This window comes from Canis lupus, chromosome 8, assembly GCF_048164855.1.
Source record: "Canis lupus baileyi chromosome 8, mCanLup2.hap1, whole genome shotgun sequence".
Lineage (NCBI taxonomy): Eukaryota > Metazoa > Chordata > Mammalia > Carnivora > Canidae > Canis > Canis lupus.
The window spans coordinates 6,609,129-6,625,092 of NC_132845.1; the positions used below are offsets into that span (position 1 = coordinate 6,609,129).

The following is a 15,964-nucleotide window of genomic DNA, read 5'->3' on the forward strand; positions in this document are numbered from 1 at the left end:
CCCCCGTCCTCCTGTCAGCTAGGTCTGGAAGAGGCCCTCCATCATCCCCAATGTGGCCCTTTAGGCAGCCATTATCAATTAATCAGACCTAGCAGATAGGAGAACACCCATTTCCAGCCTAACTTAGTCTAACCATCTTACTTCTAAAAGCAAAGAAAACATGCTAAGAAATTTAAAGTGACTTGTCCAGGCACATACATGGTAGCCGACCAAGGCCAGAACCAGCCTCTTGACTCCTCTCCTGGATTCTCCCCATTGCCCCTCCTCAACATTTCTGAAACTCAGCATTTAAATTTCCATTCTAAAGCAATCAAAACATGGAAAGCAAACCTTTGACATAGAGCTTTCATATTAATGCTCATGAATATAACGTTGAAATGAAAAATGACAGTTTTGAGTCAAGTGATAGACAGAGTTGGTTAGTCTGTTATTTCTCAAGTGTGTTTATTTACCTAAGCCTAGAGTGTGTCGTGACTGGAAATAGACAAAACAGATTATTTTAATTCTACTCTCCTAGGGAAAAAAAGGGGGAATGGTTTTCATTAATGGGAACTGGGCTCAAATCTGGTCCCAAAATAACTTACACTACTGAATCATCTTTATAAAGGTGACATTTCTCTCATTAATGGCAACGCATTATTATAAATGCAGTTTAATCACCAAATTTAAATTGCAAGAAAAACATATTTGAAAGAGTATGAAAAAAAAGAGATAATGGAGAGAAATAAACATCTATTTTAATATAAATAATGACTATTTCCTCATCACAGAAATTATGCTCACATTTGACAATTATAATTTTCCAGATCCTCTCCCTAAAGCACAGTTTCCAAATATTGCAATCACCTTTGCAACTCACTTGGAATGAAACTGACTTGTCAAATTTTACCTAGCCAATTGATAACTCTGTCTTGATTAACCCTCATTTTTAGGTATACTATAATTGAAGCTGCTTTTGGGGGGAGAAATCATCATCTAACACAGTTAGAAATTGCCTCTGGCACTGTCTGCTTTACCCGAGGAAACCAGGATGACAACTGGCAGTTCTGTTACTTCACAGTTAATCCATTTTAGCAACTGTGCTACTTAGTAGGAAGGTACCAGCAGTTGGTCCCTTACTCTATCCTTCCACACTGAGAAAGCGAGTCTGACTCATATTTGGGGGTAGGATGAGGAAAGGAACAAATATCTAGATTCTCTTCTCTTCAGCATGGACCCTGCCACCACACGGGAGGAGGAGTGAATGCTGAAACACAGAGGAAGTTCGAAGTCTGCACTGCCCCTGCTCCATGAAAAAGGGCAGTCAGTTCGAGGGTTCTCCTAGAGTCTAGATATATACAGGAACCATCCCAATAGGCCTCAGAGAAATCTACCTACAAATTGATGCTTGCTAAGAGTGCCCAGGAAAGCTGGAGGGATTTTCACCTCAAACCCCATTGTCAACTAAGATCACGGGTGGTCCACGAATTTGGTCAAAACAAGAATGAAACCAAGAGCTCTGGTCAGAAGACATCATGCTTGCCCAGGCATGGATCTTAAAAGCAAAGAGGATAGTCAAGATAAATTGAGGCTTCTGGAAAGTAGAACAGTGGTTCCAGAGGCATGTTTGTGAAATACTGGAGCACTCTGCTTTCTGGCTTAGAAATTCCAAAAATTCAGAAATCACTTCCCCTGAAGCACATTATTGAATCATTTTTTTCAATCAACCCACATACTCATTTAGAAAAGGGGACAAGTACCCTACCTAACTTAGAAGAAATTAGTTTCTAAGGCATCATTCACAATATGGAAAATCCTTTAAAACACTGTTATTTACATAATTAACACCCAAATTCCTTGAAAATTTAGCATATGCTGGCTAATCCAACACAGTAAGCAGAGAATAAATTTGAGTTGGAAACACTTGCCTTGGAATTAGTTTTGTCATTCCTAGTTCTGTGTGACCATGAGCAAACTACTATCATTGAGCCCTTGTTTCCTTTTCTATAAAATAATCATAATAAAATGTATCTTACAGCTTAGTTCTGAAGATTACATGAAAAACACTGGAAGAGGCATAAAAATGCCTGACCTGTGAGAGAAACTAAGTAAATAATTTCCTTCCCTCATTTCTTTTTTCTAATTAGGAAAATATCCACATTAAAGTGCTATTGAATGCTATGTATGGTTTAAAAAATTAAGTAACAAGAGAGTACAGGCACCTGGGTGGCTCAGTCAGTTAAGTGTCTGACTCCTGATTTCAGCTCAGGTCATGATCTCAGGGTGATGGGATTTGGCCCTGCATCAGGCTCTGCACTCAGTGAGGAGTCTGCTTGAGAGTCTCTCCATCTCCCTCTCCCTCTGGCCCCTCCCCCTGCTTGTGCACTCTCTCTCTAATAAATAAATATCTTTTTAATTATTTTATTTTATTTTTTAATATTTTATTTATTTATTATTAAGAGACAGAGAGAGAGAGAGGCAGAGACACAGGCAGAGGGAGAAGCAGGCTCCATGCGGGGAGCCCGATGTGGGACTCGATCCTGGGTCTCCAGGGTCATGCCCTGGGCTGAAGGCAGTGCTAAACCTCTGAGCCACCGGGGCTGCCCTCTCTTTAAAAATTTTAGAAAATAAAAAGGTAACACGTCAATGTTAAGTCTATGAATTATAGTTTACATAACTGATTTGAAGCAACTACTATTCAAATATATAATTACATGTAAAATTCCAACAAATAACTCTGCAGTCCTCTAGCTGAACAATTCAAATTGGTAGCATAACCTGGCTCTTTTTCCAGCAATATATTGCAATTTTATTTTTCTTCCAATCAATCCCACTATGTTAAAAGAGAAAGAGGAAGACCTACCCCTATTCAGCTGAATTATAGCAATATTTTATGGCCTCTTTTCCATGGAGTCCTTTTCTTTTGCATTAGATTACCATGTACCCCTCAAAATATTTCTGCCAATCTGTCTTCCAGAGCCTGCCTGTGATCCTCTAATATTACAAATATAGCAAGGCAGTGTTAAGAGCAAATATGTATAGTCCAAAAAAAATTTTTAAATAAAAAAATTTTTAAAAAAAGAGGAAAAGAAAGGCATGTTTGACAGATCTCAGAGAATAAGCAGTAACAGTAGCATGGCCAAAGGCAACAGCAGGCTTGTCCATCTGTCCATCATGAAACCGAGTTGTGCCTACTAGTTTTCAACAGGAGGTGGCCATGTGGGCATAAAGCTAAAATAGAAAAATTCTATCATGAGGAAGACGAGGTGAGGAAGGAAGAAAAGGATTAACTATTTCAGAATCAATTTAGAGGTGAGCATGATGAATACAAAGAATTGTTGCATGTTTCTTATTCACAGACTATGAAAATTTTATTCAATCTTTTATTCATTCTGGGTGCTTTCTAGAAGCCAGACACTATGCTAGCCACTATGGATCCAAACAATAATTTCCTGGGGTGCCAGCCTGGCTCATATGGTAGAGCATGTGACCCTCGATCTTGGGGTCATGAATTTGAGCCCCATGTTGGGTGTAACATTTTTTTTAAGTTTAAAAAGGAATAATGCCCTTCTTTTGGGAATTTTGTTTCATGAGAGAGACAGAGAAGTAAACAAAAAATTATAATACAGAGAGATGACAGCCAATGTATATATGCAGTGGGAACAAAGAAAGAAGTTATTAACTATGCAAAACTATGCAGACTTTACAAATTTGTGAGTCATCTTTGCACAGGGGCTAAACTCTGTAATATGTCAGTGTTGTTATATGTGCTATAAAAGTGAGGTCAGCCACAGAAGTAGAATAGAAAATCTAAGAATGAACAGATGGGTCTTGATCAACTATGTTTGCCTTGGGGTGGAAGAAAAAGTGTTATTGCCTTTACCTTCACTCATTGCAGTCTTTTTTTCCTTAAGTATGTGTGTGCTTAATTTTTATCTGATTTAATATTATCAACGCTATCTAAACATGTCCATTTCTATTTTCTGTAGATATGTTTGAGAGTGCAACCATTGGACAATGGATAGATACAGATATGGATATAGATGTAGATGTAGATCTAGATAGATACATTAATTGATGCAGAGATAAATGCAGAAATAGCATCTTGGCTTCTGGAAATATGAGTTATGATATAATTCTTAAATTTTATGATAAAACATTTTCATTAAGGAAAATTTTAACAGAATAGTGACTATAAGGCATAGCACTTATCGGCATTTAGCCAAAATTAAGATGTTAATACAAATAAATCCTCAGTGTGCTTTAAGACCCACTATAAAGGCTTCCTTTCAATTGCAGAATTTAATGAGTGAATTGAGGCACTCCCATTTAAGCTAAAGTAGAATGTCTGAGTAAACTGTCAGTTTGCAAATCCGACTTAAACATTTGCTGGCTTTGTGGCTAACCTGTGCACTTGAAAACATAAAATTCACATCAGTTTCACATCAGATGAAATGTATTATTCCTCTCTGAGGCAATTTTTGGTCATTGGCCTTTTGGTTATCTCTGGCATCGGTATTTCTCTTCGTTGTCCCTGAAGTCAGCACTGCCTAGAGCTACATGCACAAAAATATTGGTGTTCCCCTCCAGGTCCCCTCCCCCCATCTCAGGCGCCAATGGCACCTTCTGGAAATGTAGCATGAGGCATTAGCACCAGGTACTAGCACCAGGCTTACCCAGAGTCTGGGTGCTCCCTGAAGAGCCTACTCCAAAGAATAACAGCCATCCCTCTCCATGCCTCTGTCCTCATAGCCTGCCCTGGTGGCCACCAAAATTGAAACACCCTACCCCCTGACAAACTCAAAAGAACGAAGTCACATTGTGACTGATATACATTAATCTGACAAACACATAAGTCTTACATCTTATCTCTAAGTTTGACTTGTCACCTAATTAGCCTATTTGACATGTCAAGATTTCATTTGCACCTGACTTGTATATCATGAAAACAGCGCCCATATAGAGATTATTTGTTTAATGTTTTCACTCTGTCCATTTATCAATCCGATATAAGCAATTCTTGGTCACTGTTCTCCGTGTGTTTCTCTTATTCTGACATCCAGCACAGCTTCACAGGTAATTTTGTTTACTGAATATTTTGTACTCATGGTGGTGGTATTGGTGATGCTGCAGCTTCTCCGCTCTACTCTGACAAGTGTTGTCCTCTAAAGGGACAAGTTTGTGCCAGTATCTGTGCTACTTCCTATGACTTTTGTTACAGATTTCTAATCATCATGGGTTTTTTTTTTTTCATTTATTACATGTTAAAACCTTCACAAAGATGGAATTAAAAAATAAAAATGCCCTTACGGAGTGAGTTGAGTAATGACTCAAGCCCAAAGGATGGGACTTATGAATGCTATAGAGAAAGTCACTTACTAATTGACAGTCTAAGGCCTATAGACTACTTGACATTAAATGGAGGCCAATGGAAGCATCGATTAGTGGGAGTTGACAAAAAGTAGGTGTTACGGTGACCAAAATGCCCTCCTTTTGATGGTGGAATCTGTGATGTCTTTCCAGATTATCGGTAGCCAATATTCAAAGAAAAGAGATAAATGTTAAATGAGCAACATGGAATAGGGTGAGGTAACACCCAAGGCAAGAGTGCTTCATAGCTCCAAAAGTCCAGAGCATGCTAATCATATACTTTGAGAAATTATTTTCCCTTAAAGCATTGTTAGCCATGGTAGCAATCATTTGCCCTTGGCTTACAATAAACCAGCCTAAACTACAATGTAGGTGAAGTATAATACAGCCCTAGTGATTCTATTTCAAATAGAATCACTCTCAACCCTTTGTAACACTTCTGAATTACAATTTGTGAACAATCACAAAAACTGCCATTTCTTCAGTGTATATATATGTTACTTCTCAGGCCCTGTGCCAATTTAATCTCACAGACCAAGGTAATTACTGTTATTCCTTTTACAGATGAGCAAATAGGCCTAAAAGACAAAGGTCACCTGCCCAGACATGTTAGTAACACATGTGTATTTGCATAAAAGAAAATGTCCTGGAGGTTGGCTATAACCCAGGTTTCATACTTGAGGCACATCTGTAATCCCCACCCCCAGAGGAGAATCTGAATGCACAATCCCTGGCAGCACGTTCATGGGAGCAGGGCCAGCCACACCCGACAACGCATTTACAGCCTTCAGGAACCCATGTAGATTTTGACACATTCTCAGGCCCTTTTTAAACAGCGTGTTAGATCTTTAGATCTCACTTTTAATAACCCTTTTAGTCTTCTCAAAATACACAACCAAAGATCAAAGAGGCTGCTTAGCTTTAAGCTACACATTCTAGGTCTTCCATTTTAATTTGTACTCATGCTACATTTTGCTTTTTTTTCATAGCTAGGAATAGATTTTCCTTCATGAAGGAATAAAATTTGCCCTTAAGGAAAACAGTATTCATTTTCAATAAACATTTACTAAGTAACTACCTTCTTGGAAGTAAAAGGCTAGGCCTGAAGAAGGGGAAAGATGGATGAGACCTGGGCTATGCCTACCAGGGGCTAAAAATCTAATTAATAGGGATAGAAATAGTAGGAATTGGGGTTAAAATCTGAAGGGGAGCTTCGTGGTCCCTCTCCAACGAACAAGTGACAGTGTGTTGCTTCTCTAAGGAGCAAGCTCTGGCTATGTCACAATATGAAAAAGGGAGCTGAAAATAATAGTCCGCTAAAATAAATGTTAAAGATTCAGGTTCTAGCAATAACTCTTAAGGTAGAGGGAACGACACAGGAAAAAGGGAGCAGTTTCAGAAATGACTTGAGTATGCACGGGCATGTGCTTTTACACACCACAAGGCCCCTGCACAGCACACCTCCTCCAGATTCACTGCTACTGGGAGGCCCCAGGCACAGAAAAGAGAATTCCGGGCATCTCAGAGGTCATGAGATGGGAAAAGACTGAGAACTCTAATGTCTCACATGCTGCCGTTTTTCAAGCACAGCTCCTAAAGACACCAGAGTGTATATTCATTCTTTCTATTGTCCCTACTTAATATTGAATAAATAATATCTTACACAAAAGTCCAGATGAAGAAGGACGTGACTGGAGAAGGTGATTACCTTTGTCATTCATTAATGGGCTGTCTCTTCAGGAGGAGGCCTGAAACACTGCAAAGTTGAGTTGCTTAAGGAATCTATAATAAAAACAAGTATGAAGATGGTTATCTAAAACATATTTTATTAAAAACCAACATTTTGGGAATAGTCTCAACCACCATGATTTACATTCTCCCCAAAACCTAGAGAATTAGCCTGATTCTCTTCTAACACATAAAAGACTGCAGGGATCTACTACTCCCTTTGAAGGAAACTGCGTTCTCCTCTTTACTACCGAAATAAAATTCTCACTGCCACAGCCTCCTAAATCTCAGTCCTTATTTTTATTGTCTACTCTCACACTTCTCGTCCACCTATAAGATTCATCCCTAACCAGTTGATTTCTCCATCCTGCCTTCTACTTTTATGCACCTTTTTTTTCAAAACTCCCATTTATGTTTTCATGTTTAGCAGCCACACTGATCAACAAATTGGTTGTGGTAGGTGGCATTTTTCTTTTGAGTTTGGTTCTTTGTTTCCCTAATTTTAGGCTATGTATTTTTAAAGATCATACAACATACGACCCATTGTGGAAATTTATTACCAAAAAAACACCCCGCATTTTTTAATGAAAGGGAAAAGCTAATTTTACTAGAAATCACTACTAAAATTTTGTCATGTTGCCTGTCAGTCTCTTCTTCTATGTATGACCCTTAACTCTTTATTTTGAAATAATTTTACAGAAAAGGTGCAAAAATAGTACAGAAAGTTCCTTTATACTCTTCACCCAGCTTCTGCTACTATTAACATCTTCCATTATGCTACAGTATAATTATCAAAATTTTTTGTGCTGAGATCTATATACCATTTTTATCTACTAATACAGTCACTTTTCTCCAATTGTCTCAATAATGTCATTTACAGAGTTTTTCTCTCATCCAGATCCAAGATCACACATGACAGGTATGGGCATGTCTTGTTAGTCCCCTTTATCTGGAACAATTCTTCACACTTTTTTTCCATGACATTGAAATTTTCCAGAAGTGCCAGAGTAGTTATTTTGAAGAATGTCCTTTTGGGCCTGTCTGATGTTTCTGCACGATGAGATGTGGGGTATGCATTTTGGGCAAGAATACTACATAATCCATGTTTTGACTTTCTCAGCATCACATCAGGAATCAAAACTCAGTTTTTCTATCACTGGTGATATTAACTTTGATGACCCAATAGGATGGTGCCAGTCAGGTTTCTCCTCTATAAACTACCATTTCTCACTTTGCAATTAATAAGTAATCTTTATAGAGGTATTAGATATAGATAGATATAGATATAGATTAGATATAGATATAGATATGGATATATAGATATATATAATTCCAAAATAGTGACTTTTTTCTATTCCATTATTCCTTCTACCTCTATTAGTTGATATAATCATTCCTTTCTCTTAAAGTTCTCCGTGATATGTAATTTTATTCCTGTAATAATGTTCAAATTCAAGACTTTTCAAGTTATTTTTAAATCTACCTTTTAAATGTTATCACATTTTTTTTAATTTTGCATTTTCAATGGTAACTGTTAAGAAGCCCAGAACTGACATTTCATATTGCTCAATTTAACCCTTTTCCTACTTCATAAAACTTTGTTTGAAATTTCTAAGTCTTGCTTCAAACTTCTAATTATAATCCAAGACTAGCTCTGCCCTGTGACAGACAGTGCTATCTAATTAGTCCTGGAAAATGTCTAACTCCTATCCAAGAATCCCATTAATATATCTCTGGTTTGTCAAAAGTATTTCTCATTTTTATCACGTTTCATTCATCACATGGTGGAGAATAAGGAAGATTTAGCCCAATCCTGTAATTTAAGGACCAGTAATCTTCTATTGTACAAGTTCAATTTTCTGTTCAGACAAGAATCAAAATGTAATCCTCAGAAAATGGATTGATTCAATAACCTCAGTGGGAAAAAAAATGCTTAGGATGCTACCTGTCTCAAATTTAATAAGCTTTTACAATATGTTTATTATTAACTATTACTATTAACCAAATAATTAAAAGTTCAATTGTGTTTCTATAACGCAATTTTGGGTTTGTCACCAAATTCCCCATCTTTTGCATCCTTCCTCTCCCACAAGCAATGGCTATCATCTTAGTCCCAGCCTGCTTTCTAGAAGCAACCCTGATTTTAGACAGGTGAACTATAAGGAAATATAGTCAGCCTCTCTAGAACTGACATCAAATTAAAATGCTCCTTTTTCTTAACTTTTACTTCATATTCAGAGGTTCTGCTCTTGACTCTTTGACCTTTCCCTATCTTGAACCGAAACTTGTCCTTCCCTGTTATCCATACCTCTTCTCAGATCTTCAAATTTCAGTATAACTGAAAGTCTTCTACCATCTTGCTCTTCCTTCTTGTTAGTATAGCTCTGCCACTACATGTTGATTTACTCCATCACACCTCCAGCACCCATAATCTTTCTCCTCTATTCAACAAACATGAAGTAAGCACCTCTTTTATGTCAAATATTTTGCTAAGCACATGTGCAGACAGTAGTGACAAATAAAAAGGGTATGCTTTAAATCCTGAGTTTAAGGAATCATATTCCTCCAGGGGCAACAAACAGTAAGTGGGTTCACAAAGAAACAACCATGTAATTACAAGGTCTGAAAAGTATTAGGAAAGAAATAGGAAATAACAGAGTTTAGCGAGGGAAAGCATCTCTGATAAATTAAAATAGAGAATGGAGATTTGAAGGATGAAAATGAACTAGCCATGAAAAGCACTGGAAAGAGCATTTCAAGCCAAAATATAGCAAGTGTGAATACCCTAAAAAGCTTAGGGACTTGAAGGAACCAAATGAAAACCAATGGAGCTGGAATATATTGAGGGAAGGGGAAAAATGCTTACATGAGAAAGGAGAGGCAGGTCATGCAAACCCTTGTGAGCCATGGAAAGGAATTTAGATTATAATATAATTGTAATGAGAAGCTATTGAAGGCTTTTCAGTAGGGAAACCACATGATTTTCATTTTTAAAAGATTACCCTGGCAAGTTGAACACAGGATTTCTAACAAAAGCATCGAACAAAACAAAAACATTCATAGCACCATTTTTCATAATAGTCGAAAGTGGAAACAACCCAAATGTCCATCAACAGATGAAATGAATACACAATATATGATATATCCATACAAGGGAATAATATTCAGCCATAAAAGAAATGAAGCACCAAAACCATGTTACATCATGGATGAACCTTGAAAACGTTATGCCAAGTGAAAGAAGCCAGACACAGGAGGTCACAAATGTACAATTCCATTTATATGCAATGTCTAGACTAGGCAAATTCATAGAAACAGAAAGTAGACCAGTGGTTCCCATAGCTGCACTAGAGCAGTGACAGTAGAGAGGGTGTAAAGGGGGAAGATCACTGCATAATTTGGAAATAAAATTTACAAGATTTGCTGATGTCAGGAACCCAGGGGGAGAGAGGGAGGCAGGGAAGTTGGAAAGAAGGGAGAGAGTAGAAGTACTAGAAGAACTCACAAGCTTCAGACCTAAAGGGTAAGTGTATTTTAAGTAAAAATGAAGAACTCAACTTTGAACCTGTTAACCTTGAGGGGCCCTCAGCCCTGTCTGGACTACCCTATGTTAAGAAATTTTTACTTTCTACTATAGTATTACAACTTTTCACAACTTCAGAAAGGTCCATAAAGATCCTATAGAACAGGAATACTAACAGTATTTACCTCAGATGGTTGTTCTGAGAATTAAATTAGGTAATTGATACAAAGTTCTTGATATAATTTCTAACACATAATAAATCTTCAATCACTGTTAGAAATACTTTCCTGAAAGCAAGTCTTGCCTAATGATAATGCCACATTGTGTGTATTTTTGTTCAGCTAAGAGGTAGAAAAGTGATTGTTTGCCTATAAGTTCCTGATAATCAGCTCCCACCTATGTAAGAATAAGTAAAAATAAAACCTGAATTTTTGCATTAAAAAAAAGAAATACTTTCCTGGTTATAATCTTTGTCCTGCTTACTTACTGCATATAGTGCCTCTCTGTCCTCCTGCAGCACCTGCAGAAGTTAGGCCCTCCCCGGTTTTGAACAGCCTGAGACTCTCCCCATCTCTCTGCCGTGCTGCCACTAAATCTACCACTGGCCATTATCAGAGAGATATTGAGAGGGGGACCTGGCTGAGTGAGAAAAATCACATGCAGATCCCTTAGCCAGCCAAGTACATTCCTATCGTGTAGAAGGCACATAGGGATCAAATAATGGCACAACAATTTCCTTATTAAAAGCATCCAACTCATTTTCTTCTAATTTTATACTTCCTTGGCATCTTCCTGTCCTTAATTTTCTCTTCCAAGGTTCCTCTCCCACAGGGAATAAAATGTGCTGACAAACTGACGTGAGTATCCTAGACGACTTGGCAGTTAATTTCTTCATAGAGACTTGTAAATTGAGGTTCTGGTTTATAATCAGACTCTTGTAAGTTTAGCTAGAAGGAATCAATTTGCCTGGGCCTATTAACCTCTGGGTGACCACATAATAATCCGGTTTCTGAACCTGAAGGCTGCGTGTCAGACTCTGGGCAATGAGAGCCACTGAAACACCAGGCTGAAATAGACATCTGGACTTAAGAATACAGTATTTCACCAAGTACTGGTAAATATTAAATGACTTAATATACATAAAACTGCCTGGCACATGTTGGGCTCTCAATAAACATTAGCTTATGTTTACATTTTTATATGCAATATATCACATATATGTTTTATATCCAAACCATATGCACTCCAGCAGGGGGGAAGGGAGGAGCCGAGTTTGAAAAATTTCCGGATGAACTGAAATGAAGCCAAATATTTTTCTCCCATTTCATCCCAATCTATTCCTAAATTTCCTCCCTTCTAGTTTCCTTTTTTAGTGTTTTCTCATTTCTGTAACTACTTTTGCAACCGGCTGTCTTCAGAGTTTATCACTCAGCAATGCTTGGAGGTTTAAATGCCAATAAAAAGCAGTATCTGAAAATAATCTTATATTTTCCGAGGAATACTTTACTCACAAGCTCTGTTATCTTGGGCAAGTCACTTAGCCTATATACATGACTGTGTCTCATTAATCAGTAAGCATGCCTCCTGTAATGTCTCTTTACTGTCCCTTCCATGCCTAATATTCATACACTACATTCACAACTGAATCCTCAGCACTTAGCATAAAGTAGGTGTTACCGACATTTATGTCGATGATTGGAAGGACGGAAGTTAAGACTATATTTTGTTCAAAAATCTGATAAATAAGTCCATTTTTTACAATAAAGAAGATGGAAATCAGTCACTAGTTATCCATAAAAGTTTAAAGTTCTTGTTTAAAGAAAAACTGTTGACAAAAAATCCATTGACTGATGGTAAAGAACAAACTCTCACATAAGCTTTCTATGTGCCTCAACACCATTATGATGGGTGAACAAGTGAGTGAGTGGATAGATGGATCAGCCAATAAACAAAATACTTCATACAAAATACATACAGAAGTATGCTTTAAAAATATACTTTTTTAAATGCATACATTTCCTGGCTAGCTTTTTTCATTTGGGTTTTTTCTCCATCTTGGAATACTCAAAAAACCTTGCTCATTATAGCTATTCCTCTAGAGTTTCTGTCACTTTAAAGAAATGAAGACACCATTCAGTATTGATTATAATAACAAAATGTAAGAGGAGCTTCCAACTCTTTTATTTTATAGTGGCATATTTACTGTCTAGAAATTATCTTCAGCTCTCTTTCTCACCTGCTCCATATTTGTGACTGTGAAGTAATTGTAAATGATAATTTTCCCATCCCTTTCATCTTTGATAATAAATAATTTAAAGAATATATAGGATTTTTTAAAACTTAATTTAAATCTATTACTGCTGGTATATAGCAAAATGAAACAAACAAAAGAAAAACAGAACAATAGTTTGAAAATTAGCAAACCAAGTCAAGAATGAGAAAATACACTTGCAGAAGAAGTTTTATTGTCTTTTCTAATAAACCTCACATTTCCAGAAAAAGTATTAAAACTATATTTCTGTTTTATTTTTTTCTTTTATCCATAATCACTGTAGCCTAAATAAAATTATATTTTCCAGGCTTCAGTTCTCCTTAGTTCAACTTGGTTCAATTTAACAAATATTATTGACTACTTGCTGGGGACCAGCCACTATACCAGATTCTTCGGAGTCAAAGATTAATAAGACATATTTTCTAACTCATGAAGTTCACAGTGTAATTAGTACTTTGTTTGTTTTTTTTTATTTTCCAGAGTTGTTCCATTCTATTTTCTTTTTTTTTTTTTTAGATTTTATTTATTTATTCATGAGACACACACACAGAGAGAGAGAGAGAGAGAGAGAGGCAGAGACATAGGCAGAGGGAGAAGCAGGCTCCATGCAGGGAGCCCGATGTGGGACTCAATACTGGGAGAAAGAGACTTAACATATCAAAATTGTTTAAAAAAAATACTAAAATGTTTTAGTATTCCACAGGTGGAAAACGATACTGGGAGAAAGAGACTTAACATATCAAAATTGTTTAAAACACAATACTGGGAGAAAGAGACTTAACATATCAAAATTGTTTAAAAAAAATACTAAAATGTTTTAGTATTCCACAGGTGGAAAACGATGTTTGGATATCCACACAATGGAATATTATTCAACAATTTTCTTAAAAAAACTGTTGAACATGTAAAGACATGGATGAATTTCAAAATAAGTATGTTGAATGAAAAGAAGCCAGATCCATTTCCCTCAAATAAATATGACATATGCATAATTCCACTCATATAAAACTCTGGAAAATGAAACCTAGTCTTTAGTGACAGGATGCAGATGAGGAGTGGTCTTAGGGAGAGGAGGATGGGAAGTGATGGAATGGAGAGATTTGTAAGGAAAATGAAGTCATGGCATATGTTCATCATCTTAATGGTGGTGAAGGTCTGAAACCTTTTCTGACCCCTCTCCTTCCAGGCAGAATGAATCATGCTCTATCCTATTCTACTCATATTGGTTTTATAGGCAATACATGTGTCAAAACTTATCCAACTGACTACTTCATATATGCACAGTTTACTATAGTCAATTATATCTCAACAAAACTATGATAAAAATACTAAAAGCATTGGGAGAGGAGATAGATAAAATGTTGTAGCTACACAGAGCAGCATATGCTCTGTATTCACAGCATAAATTTCTCACACTAAATATAATGAAAAAATATATTCAAGTTGGAATAGTGATATTGGCTAATACTTATGGAGTATTTACTCTGAGCCAGGCACTTTGCTATGTCTCTCACTTCATCTTCACATCAATCCCATGAAGTAGATTGTATTAATATCCCCAAGTCATAAATGAGGAAACTGAAGACACAGAATTAGAAATGGGTTCAACTGTGAGTAGCAGAAAAACTGTCAATGGCTTAGAGATGGTTGCTGCTGTTGCTAAAAACATGCGAACAAACAAACAGAGGCACCTGGGTGGCTCAGTGGTTGACCTCGGGGTCCTGGGATCGAGTCCCACATCCGGCTCCCTGCAGGGAGCCTGCTTCTCCCTCTGCCTGTGTCTCTGCCTCTCTGTGTGTCTCTCAGGAATAAATAAATAAAATCTTTAAAAAAAAAGCAAACAAACGAAAAAACCAAGAGGGCTGTAGGTAGGCAATGCAGGTTTGTTTTTGCTGCTAAGTAATGTGCCCAAAGACAAGAAGGTTCTCGTTCTGCTCCTGCATGCATGCCATACTAATTGCCTCCTAATTACATAGTAGCTGCGACACCTTCAGGCATCACAGGATTCCAGGCAGGAATAATGGAGAAAGAGTGATACTAGCTCAGTCTCCTTGCTTTCCCAGTGGCCCCACCAGCAAGCTTTTGCTTATACAATTGGCCAGAACTATGTCACAGGGCCACCCCTAACTGGAAGGTGGCTAAGCAGAAGAGAATTGTAGACAGAGGTCAGAGGAGCAAACCGGTAATTTCTGCCACAATACTAACAAGCGGAGGCAGGATTTGATCTAGATTTATTTCCCAAACCTGAGCTATTAACCATGATGCTATATAAATAAAGTTTTCCATAAATTCTTCCAAAAGAGATCTTAATATGCCAAGCAAGGGGAAGAAATTCAATCCTGAGAAACATGGACTTGATACAGTTTGAGTTCTACAGGAACACAGAGGTATTTGTTAAGTGCCAGGCTAATTTCTTGTCTTTGGGGAGAGCAATCACGATTAAGGAAAAAGCAGAAGAAAAAGGAAAGAGTGAACCCCCCAAAGGGATTGGGAGGAAATGGTGATCTATAGCTTAACTTCACACATTTTCTATCCAATACCTTTGCCTCTTGGGTTGCCCTGTGACACAGTACCAGTTCCTGAACATTTCATACCTAGAGAGTTCTCTGATGATCTGTCTGGGTAATTTTTACAAGTGTGAAAGTTCTACAAGTGCAATCTGGTTGTGAAGAGGCAAGATAAGCAGACTACCATATCTAAGAAAATGAATTTTAATAAGGAAAGGGAAAGAATATGGTTCATGCTTAGAAAGTTTAGAAGGTTTAGAAGTCATGTTTCCACAATGGCTGAAATCCAAGCAACACTCTATTCATTTCTAGCTATGATATCAGGCTTGGACACATTCATTGTGTACACTGTGTGTAACCAGTATTCTGTTCAATTGGAATAGATATCATCCATTTGCTCAAGGATTCAGTAGACATGAAAAGCATTTTTTAACGTATAAAATATGAGTGAATATTGCTTTTGATGAATCTATTAATATATAATATCTGGTCGGTGAGCCAAACACCAAGAATTCACTTTTTCAGTCTAAATTATTAAAGCGTATACGTTATATAGTAGCTCATTCCAAAAACATATGGATAAAT

At 37.1% G+C, this 15,964-nt stretch overlaps 1 protein-coding gene across 1 annotated transcript in view; it reads right to left on the reverse strand.

Moving 5' to 3' along the window:
- The window catches only part of SLC44A5 (solute carrier family 44 member 5), a 337,526-nt gene that overhangs the window by 284,421 nt on the left and 37,141 nt on the right, over positions 1–15,964 (reverse strand). Inside the window, exon 2 of the mRNA XM_072834088.1 lies at positions 7,013–7,131. Coding sequence (XP_072690189.1) covers positions 7,013–7,070 — 58 coding nt within the window. The 5' untranslated portion in view covers positions 7,071–7,131. The remainder of the gene's footprint in view (positions 1–7,012; positions 7,132–15,964) is intronic.